This window comes from Heptranchias perlo, chromosome 9, assembly GCF_035084215.1.
Source record: "Heptranchias perlo isolate sHepPer1 chromosome 9, sHepPer1.hap1, whole genome shotgun sequence".
NCBI classification, from domain to species: domain Eukaryota; kingdom Metazoa; phylum Chordata; class Chondrichthyes; order Hexanchiformes; family Hexanchidae; genus Heptranchias; species Heptranchias perlo.
In genome coordinates this window covers 66695933-66716663 of record NC_090333.1, presented here as the reverse complement: position 1 = coordinate 66716663, position 20731 = coordinate 66695933, and the positions used below count along the sequence as shown (strand labels likewise).

Below are 20731 nucleotides of genomic sequence, written 5' to 3'. Positions count from 1 at the left end.
GCTTCAGTTGTATGGAGCCTTGGTCAAAGCCCAAGTCTAGTACTGCATTCACTTTGGGCACCAAACCTAAGGAAGGACATATTGGCCTTGGAAGGGGTACAGCGTAAATTCACCAGAATGAGACCGGGGCTTAAAGGGTTAAATTATGTGGACTGGTTGCATAAACCTGGCTTGTATTCTCTTGAGTTTAGACGGTTGAGGGGTGATCTAACCTAGGTGTTTAAAATGATAAAAGGGTTCAATAGGGTAGATGCAGAAGAACTATTTCCTCATGTGGGGGAATCCAGAACGAGGGGGTGTAATCTTAAAATTAGAGCTAAACCACTGAGGAGTGAAATTAGGAAGCACTTTTTCCACACAAAAGATAGTGGAAATCTGGAACTCCCACCCCTAAAAGGTGTGGATGCTGGGTCAAGTGAAATTATCAGGATTGAGATCGATAGATAGATTTTTATTAGGTAAGGTTATCAAGGGATATGGAGCAAAGGCGGGTAAATAGAGATAAGATACAGATCAGCCATGATCTAATTGAATGATGAAACAGGCTCGAGGGCTGCTCCTTTCTCCCTATGTTCCTATATACTTTATATAAAGTAGTATCTGCACAATGGCAAGTAATTTCTACCTTAAAGCAGTCTTATAATGTTCAATACATTGTTTTTTATTAAAAGGAAATAAAAGCTACCATTAGTTATATCTTTGTCAGTGACTTTAGAAAATTACTCAGCATCCAAATGTGATCTTATGGAAGATGACACACATTAGAAATGAAACAGCTGAGTTCATTATGAATGAGGGAAGAGGGCAGCTGAAATGAGGCATGCGTCATGATCTGCACCCAAACTGCTAGTTGTAATTTGAAACCAACTTTTGCATGCAAATTCTGCCCAAAGTTTGTACCAACCTGGTGCCATTGCAACTTTGCTTTTTCCTTCAAGGATGGCTTTCCCATCAAAAGTCATAGCTGGCAACATTCCCTGTTGGAAAAGGATGATATTTTCCTTCTGTAGGCCAAAGTAGCCATTTTTAACAAAAAACTCTTCAGTAGATTCCATTGTCCGACCACTAGTCATGATATACCTAAGAGATTTTTTTTTTTAAAAAGCAAATAAAGCAAAAAATAAAAATACTTCAAAGTCTAATCTGTTGGTTCAATTCTTTTTTTAAAAAATGTTTTCTTTTAGAAATATTAATCTAATCTAGAAATGTGTTCAGGGGCATCAGCATACCACTGCACTGATTTGAAAATAACAATGCATCGAAGAGTAATATTTGATGATTCAATCACAATAATCTTATACAGAACAAACTAAAGAAAATCATGCTCGCTAAATATGTCTGTAATTGAGTCAAGAAAGAGAATGGTACATTCAGCAACAAAATAAATCTTGCAAAAAGCAGCTGAATTTTTAAGTTTGATTAAAATACAATAAGAAGGTTGCTTATGTAGAAGCCAAAACCTCTGCAGAAAGTTCTAGGGCATACTTTTAGATCCAGAACAAACCAGTTAAACCTACAAGGCACAAAGCAGTTAAAAAAGTCAAGGAATGGAGTTCTCCCTGGTGGAGAAAACAATCCAGTGTTACTGGACTTCTTCATAAAAACAGCACTTTTGTAATACTAAGCAGAGGATTTTGTTGATGAGTAATGGTTACATCATAGCTTTTGCACATCACTGGGTTTAAGCTGTTGGCAAACAATGATCCACAAACTCCTCCCCAAAGAAACTCAAATGACCACAAATTCTAATGCTTATGGACTTCTTTGTCACTAAGATTAAGACCATCCATTTAGCTGCCTCCCCTCTTCCTCTTGCCCACCAAGCCAAATTCCCCCCAGGGTTCCCCCCTGACCTAGCTCTGAACCCACGCCTTTTTCTAATTTCTCTCCTATCTTCCCTATGTCCTCTCCAAGCTCATCCTGTCCACGAGACCCACCTTCTGCTCCATCAACTCCATTCCCACTAAATTGCTGACCACCTAACTTTCCTTCCTAGCCCCCATACTGACATTGTAAATGGTTCCCCCGCCTCCCAAACCTGTGTCCATCTCTCCAATCAGGTTAATTCCTGCCACAGCACAGAAACAATTCTAATCTAAAAAGTCATCTAATGACATCCTCTGTGACTGTGACCATGGTACACCATCCCTCATCATTCTAAACCCCTCTACAGCCTTTGACACGGTCATCCACAACAACCTCCTCCAAAGCCTCTCCTCCATTGTCCAGCTCAGTGGGACTGCCCTCACTTGGTTCTGCTCTTACCTAACTAAGCATAGCCAGAGCATCTCCAACAACGGTTTCTCTTCCCACCCCTGCACTATTACCTCTGTAACTGCCCAAGGATCTAACCTTGGCCCCCTCCTCTTCCTCATCTACATGCCACCCCTTGGCACCATCATCCATGGACATGATGGTCAGGATCCACAGATATTTTTATGACAACCAGCTCTACCTTGCCCCATCTCTCAACATCTCTACTGCCTGTGCCATCAGACTGCTTGTCCGACATCCAATCCTGGATGAGCTACAATTTCCTCTAGTTAAACATTTGGAAAACTGAAGCCTTCGTCTTCGGTCCCCTCCACATACTCCATACCCTCACCACCGATTCCATCCCCCTCCCTGGCCATAGTCTGGTTCAAGCGAGACAGTCTGCAACCTCAAAGACCTACTTGAGCCCAAGCTGAGCTTCCGACCCTATATCCTGTCCATTACAAAGACTACTTACTACCTCCGCAATATCGCCTGCATCTACCTTGTCACACGCCATTCACTGTCAAGTCCTCATCCATGCCTGTCACTCCAGATATGACTATTCTAATGCTCGCCTGGCTGACCTCCCATCCTCAACTCTCCATAAACTCTACTGCCTGTATGCTATCCCGCACAAGTTCCACTCATCCATCACTCCTATACTTGCTGACCTACATTGGCTCCCAGTTCCCCAACGCCTCCAATTTAAAATTCTCATCCTCGTGTTTAAATCCCCCGCCCCCCCCCCACCCCACTCCACTTCTGTAACCTTCTCCAACCTACAACTCTACATTCCTTCAACTCTGGCTTCTTGTGCATCCCCCTCACCCTTCACCCAACCATTAATGCCGTACCTTCAGCTGTCTAGGTCCTATGCTCCGGGATCCTCCCTAAACCCCTCTGCCACTCCACCGCCCTTTCCTCCTTTAAACCCATTTTTCTTTCCCAAGTTTTTAGTTACCCCTTCTAGTATCGCCTTCTGTGATTTTTGTCTGATCACGCTGCTGTAAAGTGCCTTGGGATTTTTTCTACATTTAAGGCGCTATATAAATGCAAGTTTATGTTGTTGTTGGTATGAATGCCTCATTCTGTTAACGGTTACACATGTTATCCATAAACCAAATCGCAAACAATCTCTATAAAAACTGCCGTTACAGAATTAAACATTTATATTAGAAAAAAAGATATACATGGTTGCAAATTTTATAAGACTCCATGCTGTTATCGAGACCTTGTGAGTAGAGGGGGAGGCTCACAAAGTTGGGCAGCTGATTTTCCATGACCAATTTGTGCAGCACCCGATATACGACTAATGAAATTACACCAAAAAACATGAGGTCACACTACTGCTATGCGTGACCTCATTAAAATATGTAAATAGGGCTTTAAATAGTCCGGGCTCAACTTTACTTGCAACACAAGATTCACTCAGAAAAACTGGGAGCAATGGGGCTGAAATTGGTGAGGCCTGGTTAGCAGACCTTCTGAAAAGGGAGAAAGCAAGAGTTTTTTGCATTTTCAGATACCCATGGCTGCATTTTGCTCCACGCATTATTTGGTTTTAAAGGATAGGCCTCAATTTTTGGGCTTTGCCTGCCTCAAATACTTTACTCCATTATTTTTGGTTTTTATCTGCTTTGATGTCAAATAGGGTTGAAGTTGCGTATTCTTTTGGGAATTTTGAACATGTTGCATAATTGAAAAAGATTAAATCAAACTGAAACATAAAAGGGAGGTATATGATTAAAATAGGGCTAACAATACTATAGAAGATCACAAGGGTGATAGTGCAGTGCAGACGTGAAAAGGGAGATTAGAAGAGCTAAAAGGGAATAGGAGGGTAGCAGATATAAAAGCAAAAATATAAAAAGTAAAACAATAGTTCAAGAGCGGATAAGATTGCTGAGAGTGAAGGAGGGAGTCTAATTATGGAGGATGAATTGCATCGATTTTGACATGATGGTGGATGTGAAAACTTGGGTGTACTAGGAGGATATGGGACTGTTGTTAAAGGTAACTGTAGAAGAAAAGGAATTGATTCTAAAAATAACTTGGTGGATAAGTCACCAGGCCCTGATGTCATGTATCCTATGCCATTGAAAGAAGTCAAACAGAATGTAGCAGAAGCTCTGGACACAATTGCTCAATCCTCCTCCAATATGCAATCGTTCCATGGGACTGAAAAGTGGCCAATGTAACACCTTTGTTCAAGAAGGAAGTGAAGGATAAACTGGGTAACTATTGAACAGTCAGTCTAATGTCAGTTGTGGGCAAACCCCCTAGGATCCATAATTTGAGATAAAATTAGTGAGCATTTAGAAGTGCATGGGTTAATCAAAGGCAGCCAGCAAGTATGTTTGACAAAGTTAAAACAGTTTTTTTGAAGAGATAAATGATTGTAAAAATAAAGGGAATGCAGTATATGTAGTGTAAATGGATTTTCAAAGAGTGTTCTATAAGGTGTTTCACAGGAGGTTTGTTAGAAAAATTCAGATGCATTATATACGAGGAAATGTAACACCATAGATAGAAAGATGGTTGACGGAAAGGAAACAAAGATTTAGGGTAAATGAGTATTTTTCAGATCAGACAAGTGGTGGGTCCACTTTTGTTCTTGGTATATGTGGATGATTTGCACTTGGACATAAGGAGCACAATCTTAAAAATTTGCTAACATAAAAGTATGGGTTTGGTAAACAGTGAGGAGAATGGGCAGATAAGGTGGTAAGTGCAATTTAATGTGGATGTGAGATAATACATTTTGGAGGAAAAACAATGAATGGGAGTGTTTTTAAAACAAAGATGCTGAAGTGTGAACAAAGACATCGAGGGGTTCAAATACATAATTCCCTGAAAAAGTGCGAGTGCAGCTAGCTACAGCCATAAAAAAAAAGTCCAACATTTTTGGTTTTTATAAATAGGGGCATAGAGTACGTGTCGAGAAGTAATGATAAATCTGTACAAAACATTCATTAGGCCATGGTATTTTGTGCAGTTTTAGGTACCCCATTAAAGAGTGGATATTAAAGCCAGAATAAGCATACACCATAGATTCACCAGGATGATGCCACGGATGGGAAACTATAATTATGAAAATACTTGAGATGCTGGAACAGAAAAGGCTAAGAGGACGTTTTTAAAATAATGAAGGGTTTTGATAGAGCGAAGAGAGAAAGACTATTTCTTCTTGTTGGGGAGGAAATGATAAGGGCCAATTTAAAATGGCCACTAACAGTGAGAAGAGGGGTTAGGAGAAAGTTCTTTATACAGTGAGTTGCTGGAGCATGGAATGTTTTGCCACAGGGAGTGGTTGAAGCAGAAATCAATGCATCTTTTAAGAGAAAATTGGATAAATATTTAAAGCAGAGGAAAATTTAGGGTTATGGAGAGTGGGGGCCAATAAATGCAGTCGCAATAACCCCTCAGAGGCTTTCTGGTTGCACTTATTACTACACTGCTTTTGGCCATCTCCATTTCACATAGCAGACTGCGAGAATTATGACATCTTTTGCCCATGATCTGCACACATCTGGAGGGCAGATTCCAGCTCTAGAATGGGCCACTTCATTTGTGGTACCACTTGCAGAGGACTACCAACTCTTCAGCATCAAAAAGATTAGAGTTGCCTAAATGTCTCCACTGTGCCATTCTGGACAATTAATCTACTTTTCCACCCTGCTCACAACTTTCCCTTTAATATTGAACTACAGACCTCTAAGAACTGCTCCCTCAATGGTTTGTCCAATCCCCTGTCAACCTTTCTGGGCAAGCTTTTCCTTTGCCTGGAGTGTAGTCAAATGAGGGGACAGGGTTTTTATCCTAAATAATAGTGATATTCAAATAAGCTCCTAGGAAGAAGGAGGACTTGAAGAAATGAAAATCCAATGCAGATTATACCTGTCTTAGGTGAACGCAAGAAAACATTCTACAATAGATACATGCATGAATTAAGAGGAGCAATCGTGGCAACACAGACTCAGTTTTATTGAAGTTAAAAATATTTTCAAAAATAAAAAAGAGTTTATTTCAGATTGTCAATTTAAAAACTTCTCCAATAAAATTTATAAGATTGTGGGGCCATACAACTTAACATTTAAAATAATGAGCAGACAGATATCTGCATTATAGTTTTTCCATAATGTATACCAATTTGCATTGGGAACTGTGCATAAAGCCCATGTAGACGTTAAATGAGAGAATTATGTATGAAAAATAATCACTTTCAATGCTCCTTGGGAGGTTGGCTAAAATCTGATCTTCAGCTGTTGGGGATTTGAGAATGTGCTCCTTGTGCCAATACATCTGGACAATACCCTTTTTTTAAAAAATGGACTTCATTCAAAGCAGGAAAGCAATTAAACAATTCTTAAATCACAACCCACCCCTCCTTTGCAAACCACAGGATAGAACACTTTACAGTTCATTTATAACATAGTTTTGCATCATAATTTTCATGAAAGACATTTTATTCTTTGTTTCTCAAGATTGAACTGTATTTTCCTGCCCAATAAACAGTCAAAAATGATGCCAATTTCTAGCAATGTAGCAGGAGCGAAGCTGCAGATTTTATTTCTCTCGTCACGGTCAGGTTTTTGAAATATGTACCTACAATCAATAGCCCCCTCCCCCTTCCCAATACCACCTCAGGAAATGTCATGCCAAATTATTTACCTGCTTCACACCAATAAGATAACTTCCTTTATGTTTCTTTTCAAACAAAATTTAAAGACATCATTCTCGAGAATACTGGACAATTAAATACTGGCACGCAATAGAATTCTGATGGGGTAATAGGCCTGAAATGTTAAAACAACCTTCCTGTCTCTACAGATGCTGCTTGACCTGCTGAGTGTATCCAGCATTTTCTATTTTTATTTTAGATTTCCAGCATCTGCAGTATTTTGCTTTTTGTGTAATTGTTTAATTTACTGTCACTTCTATTCCAGGAATCCCCACCTTGAAGAAGTTCTGCACTTCCCTTCAACGGGATTTTTGGCATCTGTTTTTTCAGACCTCCAGAATTTGCAGCTTTAGCTTTTTAATCATAAAAAGTAACTTTATAGATATATCTGGGAGGACAAACATTCTGTGTAACTGATAACTTGTGATTGGCCTAATGTAAGAGTGAGATATAACTGTTTAAGGGTCTTTGTTTCAGTAAATCTTCAAAGAATACTGAGTGATATATTTGCCGTTGTCTTCACTTCAACCTTCGATGAGTGTCAATGCCTCACATATCTCCCTAAAGTTCTTTGGGATAAATACCATCCATCTCTGACAGCTCTTGATTAACAGAAATTAAGTGACCCGACAGATGTTTTTGCACTCTATGCCTCATATGTAGAATCCTTGAGATGCTCAAGGGTTCCAAATATTTGATGGCTCTAGAACTAACAAAAAGGATACTGGCAGGTGTTACTAAGTGTGATGGTCCAGTCATATTCTACATTTGCTATACTAACACTGTACAAATTTACAGTCATGCCTTTCAGAATGAAAAATGTATTCACCACTTTCCAACGGCTGGTTCTGACAGGGGCTGTGGACTACACTCTGACATACATTGATGATACTGCCATTTTCACTGGAATGGAATGAACACCTCGCCCACGTCATCAGATTGAGCAGAGCAGGGTTCATTGTTAAAGATAAAAAGTGCAACAATGGCATAGGTACGGTACTACGGCCACCACATCAGTAGAGGGAAATTAAAACCCTAGCAGACAAAGGTGGATACCAACAAGCACTGGGCCTGCCTCACAATTTAGAAACAAGCATGGGCTTTCCTTGGGTTGGCAACTATTATGACAGGTTCATTCTCAACTACAGCAAGACAGCTGCATCATTGATTTTTCTTGGAAGGCAAATCCCAACCAATTAATCTGGTCTGTTGATGCAGAAATGTTTTTATAAAGCATGAGCTATCGAATCCAGAATACTCCCAAGCTTCAACAGTAGTTGCTGCCAGGTAAATGACATTGGGGAGGAATACTCAAGTCATTTACCTAAATGGTTTATTCAGGAACTCAAAAAGAGTGTTTCTCCTCTGGGCATTGTAGTAACTAAACCGTACAACTACAACAGATCTGCACCTATTGTTTATTCTGACCACAATCGCTTAGTACATTTGACTCATGACAAAAATGTGCATCTGTCGTGATGGAGCAACATTCTGCAAGGATATAACATGGTCATCCAACATTATTGTGATCTACAAAATAGGAATGCCAATGTACAGTCAAATCAAGAACAAACATGGTTTTTGTTCTTACAAGTGCTGCGTTTTCATACCCACAAATATTGAATCCAAAGTGGGAGGGGGAAGTGATGTGACAAATAGGAAACTTTTATGTCTAAGATTTAACATGGTATCAGCTTCTTTAATTCTATCATGGTACATAAAGAATTAATAAGCAGCTGCATTCAGAAAAACATGCCTTTATTTATTTTGATGAAAATGTTGCAGATTTGAACTATTTTGTGTCAGCCACGTGTCCAAAGGTCAGACAAAGCCATTTCATTCAAATACAAACATCTTGTGGGGTTTGTTGTAATATTTGATTGGCAGATTGAATATAATAAGACAGTTATTTAAATTTGCTTGGTCCTGGTCACTTTTTTTTAAAAAGATGTTTATCAACTGGTCGTTCAAATTGATAATCTTTCTCAAGCCTTCAAAGAAAAACAGTGCGGCCAAACAGCTTCCGTGGACGTCAAGAAAAAGGAACCACCACATTAAAATATTTAAATAAATAATAATTTAGGGCAGCAGTCACACGCTATTTAACATTTTCTACTTACTTGAGATATTTAATCTTCATAACTACTACTATTTGCTTGTTCTTTTAGTGTTTAAGAAGTTTGCTTGGCAGTTAAAGTTCAAGAAAAAAAGTTTAGAGTGGTGTTATTTTGTCATCTTTCAAAGACAAGGAGGATCATATGATCATAAGGCATGTGATCAAACCAGTAGCTGAAATAAACTGAAGATGGTCGTCTATTTGATCCCTGGGCAAGCTATGTATTTAATGAGAAAGTGATAACACCCTCTGAGACATAAGAAGTTAGAACTCATCTACAAGAGTAGTCTAAAACACAAGAAGCCAAAAAATATTTAGAATAAAAAAGAGCAGAGACCCCAAAAATGTAAGTTACATCTTCTCATCCGGAATCACATGGGTTTAGCTGAAACATACACTTTGTTGTCCCATATAATCTACAGTAATTAAATTGAATAGGTTACCCAGAATTCAAGCAGTGAATTCATTTTGTAAATTAACAAAATTTGGACGGGTCACCATTCTCGATTAACCCCATTCCAAATAAGGATAGGGTGACACTTATTCTTATGCAAAGGCATGCAAAGTTCTGCAAGAGGTCCGCATTTTCTTTTTTCTTCCTATTCTTGGAGACATTCAATTGCTGTTTCCATATTTGGCATGTTAGCAAAGTACAACTTGAAACCCGCTTCATCCAGCTAAAACAACATCGTACCAAACAAAAAGCTATAATTGAATCAATTTAGACCATGACAAACTGAATTCAATCTACATCCCCATTGTAGCGGAGATGATTTTAATAGTGCAGCTGAAAGGAATATACTGTATTAGTTCAAAATCTCATTTATACAGGTAAACGTATACATGTAAGGAGTAAAAATACTAAATTGGATAGAGATACTGACCATGGAATAGTGCATTTGCGCTCAAACTGCTTTGAAGCCAACTGTTGAAGTTTCAGAATACGTTCGGCTTGAATTTGAAAGAGAGTTTTTTGCGACAGTAAATCGACATTATACATTCCTTTAGGATAGGTTACTCCGAGACGCGTTCCCTGCCCGCCAGCTAAAAGCAGTACAGCTACTTTGCTTTCAGAGATTTGAAGCAGACCTGAGAAAAACAAAGAGATAAGAAAATAGATTTAGCTAGCATTTGTTATCCGCCCTATATACAATGGTTTTTATTTTAAACTGCCTGTTTAAAAACAAACTCAACATAAATAAGTTTGGAACTTAAGAAAAAATGCCTCAGAACATAAAGAAGAAGAAAGGTGGACATCAAACAGGTAAAGGAGGAAAATTTTGGGATGAAATAGAGCAGAGGGAACCAAACATTTTTTTAAAATAAGGCTTTCGGTGATTAGAATACAGGTTGCAAGCCAAAATGGTTTTGAGAGAATTCCGGAGGGCCAAGGTGTAGTGACTGAAAGATAGTGGGGTGAAGGGAATAAGGAACAAACAGTAATCAAGGGCTCGATATTAGCACCCGCTATCGGGTGCGGTCCTGACGGGGGGGCTCCACCACCCTCCTCCTAACAATCAAATTCACCAACTTGCACACTTACCCCGGTGTCCGGACACATTTACCTACCTTGCGGACCCTCTCAGATGTACATCTTCCGGATGGGGGCCGCCGTAGCTGCAGTCATGACCTCCTCGGAGGGCGAACAGCATCACCAGCCTCACCGGCCACGCCGTCCATCTCTGACATGTGGAGCTCCACAACACAGTGCTGTGACACATCCACCTGCACAGCAGGAGGGAGGGCAACCGCAGAGAGAGACACGTCGCAGAGGGCACTACCCTCGCCACAGGGTCCACAGACCGAGGCTCAGCTTCCTGGACCTCTCTGAGCAGCAGTGCACACGGAGGCTCAGAGTCACTCGACATGTAGTCGTGGACATCTGCAGCCTCCTTCATGCCGAGCTGCTCCCGGCTGGCCCGAGCACCATCTTCTTACCTGTCGCTGTCAAAGTCACCACTGCCCTCAACAACTTCTCCGCATCCTTCCAGGGCGCCACCGGGTACATCGCCGACGTCTCTCAGTCATCTGCACAAAAGAGCCTTGCAAACACACCTACATCCACTCTGCAGTGACACAATGGGTGGCATAAGGTGTGGGTCTTCATCGTGATCCTCAGGAAAGGGCATTATTGCACAAACCAGACAAGATTCGCAAAGACGTGGCAGTAGTGGTGACAATATAATGTGAGTTGGTCAGAAATTAAATATAAGTAAAAACCATGACAAACCCTCAAACACCCTTGTGCTTCCCCTTCATGCTCACAACACGTTTGCCTTACGCTGCCTACTGCACATATGTGATGCATGCCCTGTGGCTGCAGCACAGGTAGTGGCAGGTTGAGTGAGGCTGACCGTGAAAGAGATGCATGAGAGGGTGAGTGTTAGATAGAGCCATGAGATTGTATGAGGATTGGGTTGAGTGGTAGTGGTGGGATGAGTACTGGCGAGGTGAGTAAGTGCAGGTAAGATGAGAATGAGCTTTGAGTGGGTGTGAGGGGTGATGTGACAGAGTAGTGTTGGCAGTGCAGAAGGAGATATGGGGTGGGGGCGGTGATGTGGCAGACGGAGTGTAGGGGAATGAGTAAGTGTACGCACTTTGGCTGACCTACTTAGGTCATTGCAGCGCCTCCTGCACTGTATGCAGGTGGGCGATATGTTGACGGTGCAGGTGACCTCCTCTGCCACCTCGAGCCGGGCCTTCTTGGTGGCAGAGGTAGGCCGCTTCCTCCCGCCCGCCCATGGTGCGGGAAGATCTCTGTCCTCCCCCTCCTCCTCACCAGAGACATCATTAAACCTGCTCCATGCTGTAATTTTTCCTATTTCTTGCAGCGTCAGTGGAGGACTGCCCCATTAAATAGAGCTCCTCCAGCTGACAGACCTTACTGCGCATGCGCAGTCAGCCCGACACGCAGCTCAGCAGCGGGGAACCCGGAAGAACAGGTAAGTGGATCCAATTAGGCTGCGATCGTCTGTGGGGTAGACTGAATTCACCGGGCGCGTTACCCATGCGCCCAACAGACTACCCGCCGCGAACCCGCCGCCCTCCTAATATCGAGCCCCAAGTGTCAGAGAATGAGAACATTATTCAGTTAGGGTACAGCACGGCTGTGGAAGGATTTGGAGACAATGGAGGGAATTTAGACTCCCAGATGGGAAAATGGCTTTTTCTCATACTGATAGTAGCTTCAGCTTGTTGGGAAGGCCGCAGGCACGTCCCCGCCCAGGTCAACGCTAAAACGGGTCCAAATTTGGTCCAAATGACATAATCGGGACCCAATCTCCATACTTAAAGAAGGACCCCATCGGCTTCGGGCGGGTGTACTTGTCGCCTGCAATTTAAAATGCAGACGGCAGGCCAGCAAGTAAGTCTCCCGCTCCAGATTTGCTAGGAGACAGGGAGCCAGTGCAGTTTCTTACTGGATGATAATGTGTAAGAAAGTATGCAGGAAGTATGCGGACTGTGGAATTAGTCAAAGTTTGTGAAAGATGGAGGCTGGCAAGGCAAGTGTTGGCGAAGTCAAGCCTTGAGATGAAGAAAGCTCTGATTAAGGTTTCAATAACATTGAGGGATTGGAGCAATGTCCTGGAAGGTGTAAGAAAGAAGTCTTGGTAATGTATTGGATATAGGGTAAGAAGTTCAGCTTGGGTTGAACAGAACAGAGAGACTGCATAGCTCCAAAGTTAGCCAAGATAATTAATGGACTTGAGGCCACAGACATATAAGTTCTGGCAGAAGACAAAAAGGATGCCTTCACTTTTGTTGCTGCTGATATGAAGGAAATGTTAATGTATCCAGGACTGGTGTCAGTTAGGCAGTCAGAAAACATTTACAACAGCATTACTTGCCCACGGTAGCCTGCAAATGAAGAACAAGAGGGGGACCAAGGATGGAGCACTGGGGCACACCAGAGGTGGCCGTGCAAGCATGAAAGAAGAAATCATTTAAGATATAGTGAATCTGTTGGGACCAACATGAATAGAACCACGAAGAAGTAATGCTGCACAGATGAACTGCAGAGGTAATGCAGTGAAGAAAAATGGAACGGTCAACAGAGCCAAAGGCAGTAGAGAGGTCGAGGAGAACAAGTAGAATGAGCGAAGCACGGTCACAGTCACAAAGCACTCCCTACATCAAGAGATGTAGAAGCCCAAACCATATAAGTCACTAAGAAATATCACAAGTAGATCTACTTAAGAAAGATGAAACGAGATGAAAGATTAATCTTTACAATACATAAACAGGGTCAGCATTCTTGGACCTGCTGAGGAAAAAGATAAATTATCTCCTCAGATAAATAAAAAATATAAATAAAATCCTTGTGTAAATCGTGGGCATCTCAAAAAATGGCCACATGTTAAAAAATGGAAGCTGGCAATATAAGTTATTACCTTGACAAATGTTAATAAAATAACTGCTGGCAAAAAATAAACTGTTTCCTTCATCATGAAATAGTTCCTTAAAGCTTTAAACAATGAAATATTCCTCTGTGTTTGCCTCACCAAATTATATAAATTTCATTCCAAAATATAAATCTGGAAATATTAATTTAGAATATTCTGGTTAAAAAAAGATAAATTTAACATCCTACCTTGAATCTGTGAAGATATTTGAATGTGAAAACACTAGCTAAAAAGATAAATTAATAATTAAATGTTTAAAAATAAGTTAAACGAATATAAGTTGTTTGACTATCTGCATTGAGCAGCAAACTAAATCTTCAATAAAGTTTACCAGAAACAAGTTGTTATTCAGTAATGGCTGCCAACCTTCTGCCAGACATTGCTGGTAGGCAAAGTGGTCATGGGTTTACCTACAGATAGTAAGCTCGTCAGAAAGAGAAATCAACATTTCTAAACGTAACAGGATTGCCACCGGCCAATTAGCTGACACAAAAGGAAAATTCACCAATTATTAAATATATATATCAATTTCACATAAATAATTTCATCCAAGACGAATTAGATACAATTCAAATCCTGAAAGTGAAGAGTGATCGATTATGTAGATAGACAAGTGGGACGTTTACTTAAAAGCAAGACAACAGAACTGGAGGACACAACTGCAAAACTATCAAGTGAAACTTAAAATTAGAAGAAATTTCTACTCCATCTCCAAGTAGTTGATAAGTGGAGCAGACTCCCAGAAGAAGCAATTAATCTAATATCAATTAACTTCAAAAACATTACGAATATCTGGTTAAGAACAAGATTGAAGACTATGGGAATAAGTTAATCAAGGATGATCATGGAAGTACTACCTCTGTGTGGTGCTGGGGGCAAGGAAATGTCACCTGTGCATAGCAACTGGCCAGGTTGGAATAATGATTGTATGGAGACATTGTTGAGTTTTAATTGATTAACTTTGGAAGTCAGAGAAATACTTTACAGAACTTTCTCTTAAGTAATTTAATTGGTGTGGTAGCATCCACATGAGGACAGATTCTAGTAAAGATAAAGGAAAATGGAAATTCTGAAATCTGAATGTAAATTCTTAAATTTAGAGCACTTGTTGGATTTGATTTCAAAACTAGCATAAAGAAATAGGAATCAAAAGACTGAGAGAATCAAAATACTTCAAGTGACAGAATGATTCCTACACTGCAGGGACTGGGGATGTTGTTCTACACCTGCAATGGCCCTTTTTATTCAACGAGAGGCATGGGCTGAATAATTGGAGTTGGACTTACATTCTGGACTTTTATTCCAATACATTTGGGATCATGGAATCATACAGCACAGATGGATGCCATTCAGCCCATCGTGTCTGTGCTGGCTCTTTGAAAGAGCTATCCAATTAGTCCCACTCTCCTGCTCTTTCCCCTTAGCTCTGTAAATTATTTCGTTTCAAGTATTTCTCCAATTCCCTTTTGAAAGATACTATTGAATCTGCTTCCACCACCCTTTTAGGCATTGCATTCCACATGGTAACAACTAACTGCGTAAATAAATGTCTCATCTCCCCTCTGGTTCTTTTGCCAATTACCTGAAACCTGTGTCCTCTGGTTACCGAGCCTCCTGCCAGTGGAAACAGTTTCTCCCTATCAAAACTCCTCAAAACTTTAAACACCCCTATTAAATCTCCCCTTAACCTTCTCTGATCTAAAAAGAACAATTCCAGCTTCTCTAATCTCTCCACATAACCGAAGTCCCTCATCCCTGGTACCATTCTAGTAATTCTGCTTTGCATCCCCCCCAAGGGCTTGACATCCTTCCTAAAGTGTGGTGCCCAGAATTGAATACAATACTCCAGCTGAGGCCTAACCAGTGATTTATAAAGGTTTAGCATAACTTGCTCGTTTTTGTACTCTATGTTGCTATTTATAAAGCCAAGAATCCCATATGCATTTTTAAAAAAAAACAGCCTTACCAACTTGTCCTGCTACCTTCAAAGATTTGTGTACATGAACTCCCAAGTCTCTGTACCTGCACCCCCTTTAAAATTGTACCATTTTGCTTATATTGCCTCTCTTCATTCTTTCTTCCAAAATACATCACTTCACACTTCTCTATTAAATTTCATCTGCCACGTGTCTGCTCATTTCACCAGTCTGTCTATGTCCTCCTGAAGTCTGTTACCATCCTCCTCGTTGTTTACTACATTACCGAGTTTCATGTCATCTGCAAACTTTTAAATTACGCCATGTATACCCAAGTCCAGGTCATTAGTGAATATCAAAAAGAGCAGTGGTCCTAATACCTACCCCTGGGGGACACCACTTCCCTCCAGTCTGAAAAACAACCGGATCAGTAGTTGTAATGACAGTTTTAAAACAATCCTTCATTCACATGCTAGTACTTCACATCACTTTTATAAAAGAGTTAAAGCCCAATAATCAATTTACAACTCTAGGACTGTTAGCAATCTTTCATTGCTTTGTATTTGAAAAGACCGCAAAATAAGTATGCAACTGGAAACAGCAACCACATCCCACTCATTTCTTTCTCTTTCTTTTCCTCAAGGTTCTCCCTGTACAATGCACCATTCCCTAACCAGGTTCACCATCTTTTTCACATGCCTCTGCAAATGCCAGTAAGTAGCCACAAATAATAGTGCACAATAGCAGCATCTATTGGTTAGAAGAAATAAAAAAAGACTTTCATTTATATAGCGCCTTTCCCGGCCTCAGGACGTCCCAAAGCACTTTGCAGCCAATGAAGTACATCTGAAGCGTAGTCACTGTTGTAATGTAGGAAAAGAGGTAGATAGTTTGTGCACAGCAAGGTCCCACGAACAGTAATGTGGGGCTCGATTTTACCGTCGGGTTTCCTGTGCGTTTCCAGCGGGGGGCCCCAAAAATCCCGATATCCCGGCACGTGACCGGATCGCGCCACGATCCCGCCCACTTCCGGGTTCCCCGATGACGTGCGGGGGTGCGTGCGGAGCCCCCGCTGGTGGGAATCCCGCAGGCAATTAAAGCCAGCGGGATGCCACTTGACAGTATTTATTTCGCTTGTTCAGGTCATTAACTGACCTGATTAAGGGACTGTGTGTGATTTTGGAGAAACATGTGACTGTTTCACACACTGGGGGAAACAGTCCTAGTTGAACTGGAAGTGTTGCAGCCGTCAGCCTGTAGCAGCTGCAAAGGTCCATTTGACAGGTGGGGGGGGGGGGGGGGGGGGGGGAGGAGACCCTCACCCATTGCAGGAGGCCGCTCTGTCACTTGGGACAAAGTGTGGCCTCCACCACCCCCCTCCTGATGGTCAAAGTCACCAACCTGCACACTCACCCCGGGGTCTGGAGACATGTGCCTACCTTGCGGACGTACATATTGCGGATGGGGGCCGTCGTAGCTGCAGTCATGACCCCCTCGGAGGGCGAACAGCATCACCAGCCTCGCCATCCACCTCTGACACGTGGAGCTCCACAACAGAGTGCTGTGACACATCCACCTGTACAGCAGGAGGGAGGGCTACCGCAGAGAGAGACGCGTCGCAGAGGGCACTACCCTCGCCACAGGGTCCACAGACCGGGGCGCAGCTCCCTGGACCTCTCCGAGCAGCAGTGCACACGGAGGTGCAGATTCACTCGACATGTAGTCGTGGACATCTGCAGCCTCTTTCATGCCGAGCTGCTCCTGGCTGGCCCCAGCACCATCTGCTTACCTGTCGCTGCCAAAGTCACCACTGCCCTCCACAACTTCTCCTCCGCATCCTTCCAGGGTGCTGCCGGGTACACCGCCGATGTCTCTCAGTCATCTGCGCGGAGGAGCCCTGCAAATACACCTGCACCTACTCTGCAGTGACACAATGGGTGGCATCAGTGGTGGGTCCTCATAGTGATACCCAGGAGCGGGCATTATTGCGCAAAACAGACAGGATTCGCGGAGACATGGCAGTGGTGGTGCCAATGTAATGTGTGATGTGAGTTGTTCTGAAATTCAATACAGGTAACACCCATGACAAACCCTCAAACACCCTTGTGCATCCCCTTCATGCTCACGACACGTTTGCCTTACGTTGCCTACTGCACATATGTGATGCATGCCCTGTGGCTGCAGCACAGGTGGTGGCAGGTTGAGTGAGGCTGGCCGTGAGGGAGATGCACGAGAGGGTGCGTATGGGATAGAGCCATGGGATTATATGAGGATTGGGTTGAGTGGTAGTGGCGGGATGAGTACTGGCGAGGTGAGTAGGTGCAGGTAAGATGAGGATGGGGTTTGAGTGGGTATGAGGGGTGATGTGACAGAGTGGTGTTGGCGGTGCCGAAGGAGATGTAGGGTGGGGACAGTGTTGTGGCAGACGGAGTGTAGGGGAAAGACTACGTGTTCTCACTGTGGCTGACCTACTGCGGTCATTGGAGCGCCTCCTGCACTGTGTGCAGGTGGGCGATATGTTGGTGGTGCAGGTGACCTCCTCTGCCACCTCGAGCCAGGCCTTCTTGGTGGCAGAGGCAGGCCGCTTCCTTCCGCCCGCTGGGTGGAAGATCTCGGTCCTCTCCCTCCTCCTCACGCCATCTGGTGATGCCTGGGGTGAGGCATCATTAAACTGGGAGCAGCCTTCCCCCTGGGCTGCTCCATGCTGTAATGTGTTCTATTGGTTGCAGCATCTGTCAGTGGAGGACTGCCCCTTTAACGAGAGAGCCTCCAGCTGACAGATCGTACTGCGCATGCGCAGCCCGCCCGGCGCGCAGACCAGCAGCGCGGAGCCCGGAAGAGCAGGTAAGTGGCTCCAATTAGTGGTTTGCCTGCTACGATCGCGCGGGCAACCCACTAATTTCACCGAGCGTGTTGACCACGATCCCGAAACCCAACCCGCCGGAAACCCACAGGCCTGCTAAAATCAGGCCCGTGATGTTGACCACTGTTTTAGTTATGTTGGTATTTTGACGCTGCACACACAGTGTTATGTAACTACAATATTTTTGTCCAATTCTGATTTGGTGCCTGTATCTTTAATATCATAATTTTTAAAAAAAAAATTCGTTCCTGGGATGTGGGCGTCGCTGGCATGGCCAGCATTTATTGCCCATCCCTAATTGCCCTTGAGAAGGTGGTGGTGAGCCGCCTTCGTGAACCGCTGCAGTCAGTGTGGTGACGGTTCTCCCACAGTGCTGTTCGGAAGGGAGTTCCAGGATTTTGACCCAGCGACGATGAAGGAACGGCGATAGATTGCCAAGTCGGGATGGTGTGTGACTTGGAGGGAAACGTGCAGGTGGTGTTGTTCCCATGCGCCTCCTGCTCTTGTCCTTCTAGGTGGTAGAGGTCGCGGGTTTGGGAGGTGCTGTCGAAGAAGCCTTGGCGAGTTGCTGCAGTGCATCCTGTGGATGGTACACACTGCAGCCACTGTGCACCGGTGGTGAAGGGAGTGAATGTTTAGGGTGGAGGATGGGGTGCCAATCAAGCAGGCTGCTTTGTCTTGGATGGTGTCGAGCTTCTTGAGTGTTGTAGAAGCTGCACTCATCCAAGCAAGTGGAGAGTATTCCATCACACTCCGGACTTGTGCCTTGTAGATGGTGGAAAGGCTTTGGGGAGTCAGGAGGTGAGTCACTCGCCGCAGAATACCCAGCCTCTGACCTGCTCTCGTAGCCACAGTATTTATATGGCTGGTCCAGTTAAGTTTCTGGTCAATGGTGATCCCCAGGATGTTGATGGTGGGGGATTCGGCGATGGAAATGCCATTGAATGTCAAGGGGAGGTGGTTAGACACTCTCTTGTTGGAGATGGTCATTGCCTGGCACGAATGTTACTTGCCACTTTATCAGCCCAAGCCTGGATGTTGTCCAGGTCTTGCTGCATGCGGGCTCGGACAGCTTCATTATTTGAGGGGTTGTGAATGGAACTGAACACTGTGCAATCATCAGCGAACATCCCCATTTCTGACCTTATGATGGAGGGAAGGTCATTGATGAAGCAGCTGAAGATGGTTAGGCCCAGGACACTGCCCTGAAGAACTCCTGCAGCAATGCCTGGGGCTGAGATGATTGGCCTCCAAAACCCACTACCATCTTCCTTTGCTCTAGGTATGTCTCCAGCCACTGGAGAGTTTCCCCCCTGATTCCCATTGACTTCAATTTTACGAGGGCTCCTTGGTGCCACACTTGGTCAAATGCTGCCTTGATGTCAAGGGCAGTCACTCTCACCTCACCTCTGGAATTCAGCTCTTTCGTTCATGTTTGGACCAAGGCTGTAATGAGGTCTGGAGCCGAGTGGTCCTGGCGGAACCCAAACTGAGCATCGGTGAGCAGGTTATTGGTGAGTAAGTGCCGCTTGATAGCACTGTCGACGACACCTTCCATCACTTTGCTGATCATTGAGAGTACACTGATGGGGCGATAATTGGCCGGATTGGATTTGTCCTGCTTTTTGTGGACAGGACATACTTGGGCAATTTTCCACATTGTCGGGTAGATGCCAGTGTTGTAGCTGTACTGGAACAGCTTGGCTAGAGGCGCAGCTAGTTCTGGAGCACAAGTCTTCAGCACTACAGCTGGGATGTTGTCGGGGCCCATAGCCTTTGCTGTATCCAGTGCACTCAGCCGTTTCTTGATATCACGTGGAGTGAATCGCATTGGCTGAAGACTGGCTTCTGTGATGGTGGGGATATCGGGAGGAGGCCGAGATGGATCATCCACTCGACACTTCTGGCTGAAGATGGTTGCAAACGCTTCAGCCTTGTCTTTTGCACTCACGTGCTGGACTCCGCCATCATTGAGGATGGGGATGTTTGCAGAGCCTCCTCCTCCCGTTAGTTGTTTAATTGTCCACCACCATTCACAACTGGATGTGGCAGGACTGCAGAGCTTTGATCTGATCCGTTGGTTGTGGAATCGCTTAGCTCTGTCTATAGCATGTTGCTTCCGCTGTTTAGCATGCATGTAGTCCTGAGTTGTAGCTTCACCAGGTTGGCACCTCATTTTTAGGTACGCCTCGTGCTGCTCCTGGCATGCTCTTCTACACTCCTCATTGAACCAGGGTTGATCCCCTGGCTTGTTGGTAATAGTAGAGTGAGGAATATGCCGGGCCATGAGGTTACAGATTGTGCTGGAATACAATTCTGCTGCTGTTGATGGCCCACAATGGACGGCCCTCATGGATGCCCAGTTTTGAGCTGCTAGATCTGTTCTGAATCTATCCTATTTAGCACGGTGGTAGTGCCACACAACACGTTGGATGGTGTCCTCAGTGCGATGACAGGACTTTGTCTCCACGAGGACTGTGCAGTGGTCACTCCTAC

At 43.6% G+C, this 20731-nt stretch overlaps 1 protein-coding gene across 3 annotated transcripts in view; it reads right to left on the bottom strand.

Annotated features, from left to right (window-relative positions):
• The window catches only part of uap1 (UDP-N-acetylglucosamine pyrophosphorylase 1), a 61288-nt gene that overhangs the window by 26062 nt on the left and 14495 nt on the right, over positions 1–20731 (bottom strand). For 2 of the 3 annotated variants that reach the window (XM_067990671.1, XM_067990672.1), the window contains exons 2-3: positions 9938–10142; positions 905–1080 (exon numbers count right to left, since the gene is read on the bottom strand). The exons of the other annotated variant lie outside the window; for it this stretch is intronic. In XM_067990671.1, the coding sequence (XP_067846772.1) occupies positions 905–1080; positions 9938–10142 (381 nt within the window). The remainder of the gene's footprint in view (positions 1–904; positions 1081–9937; positions 10143–20731) is intronic. 3 annotated transcript variants of the gene reach the window in all.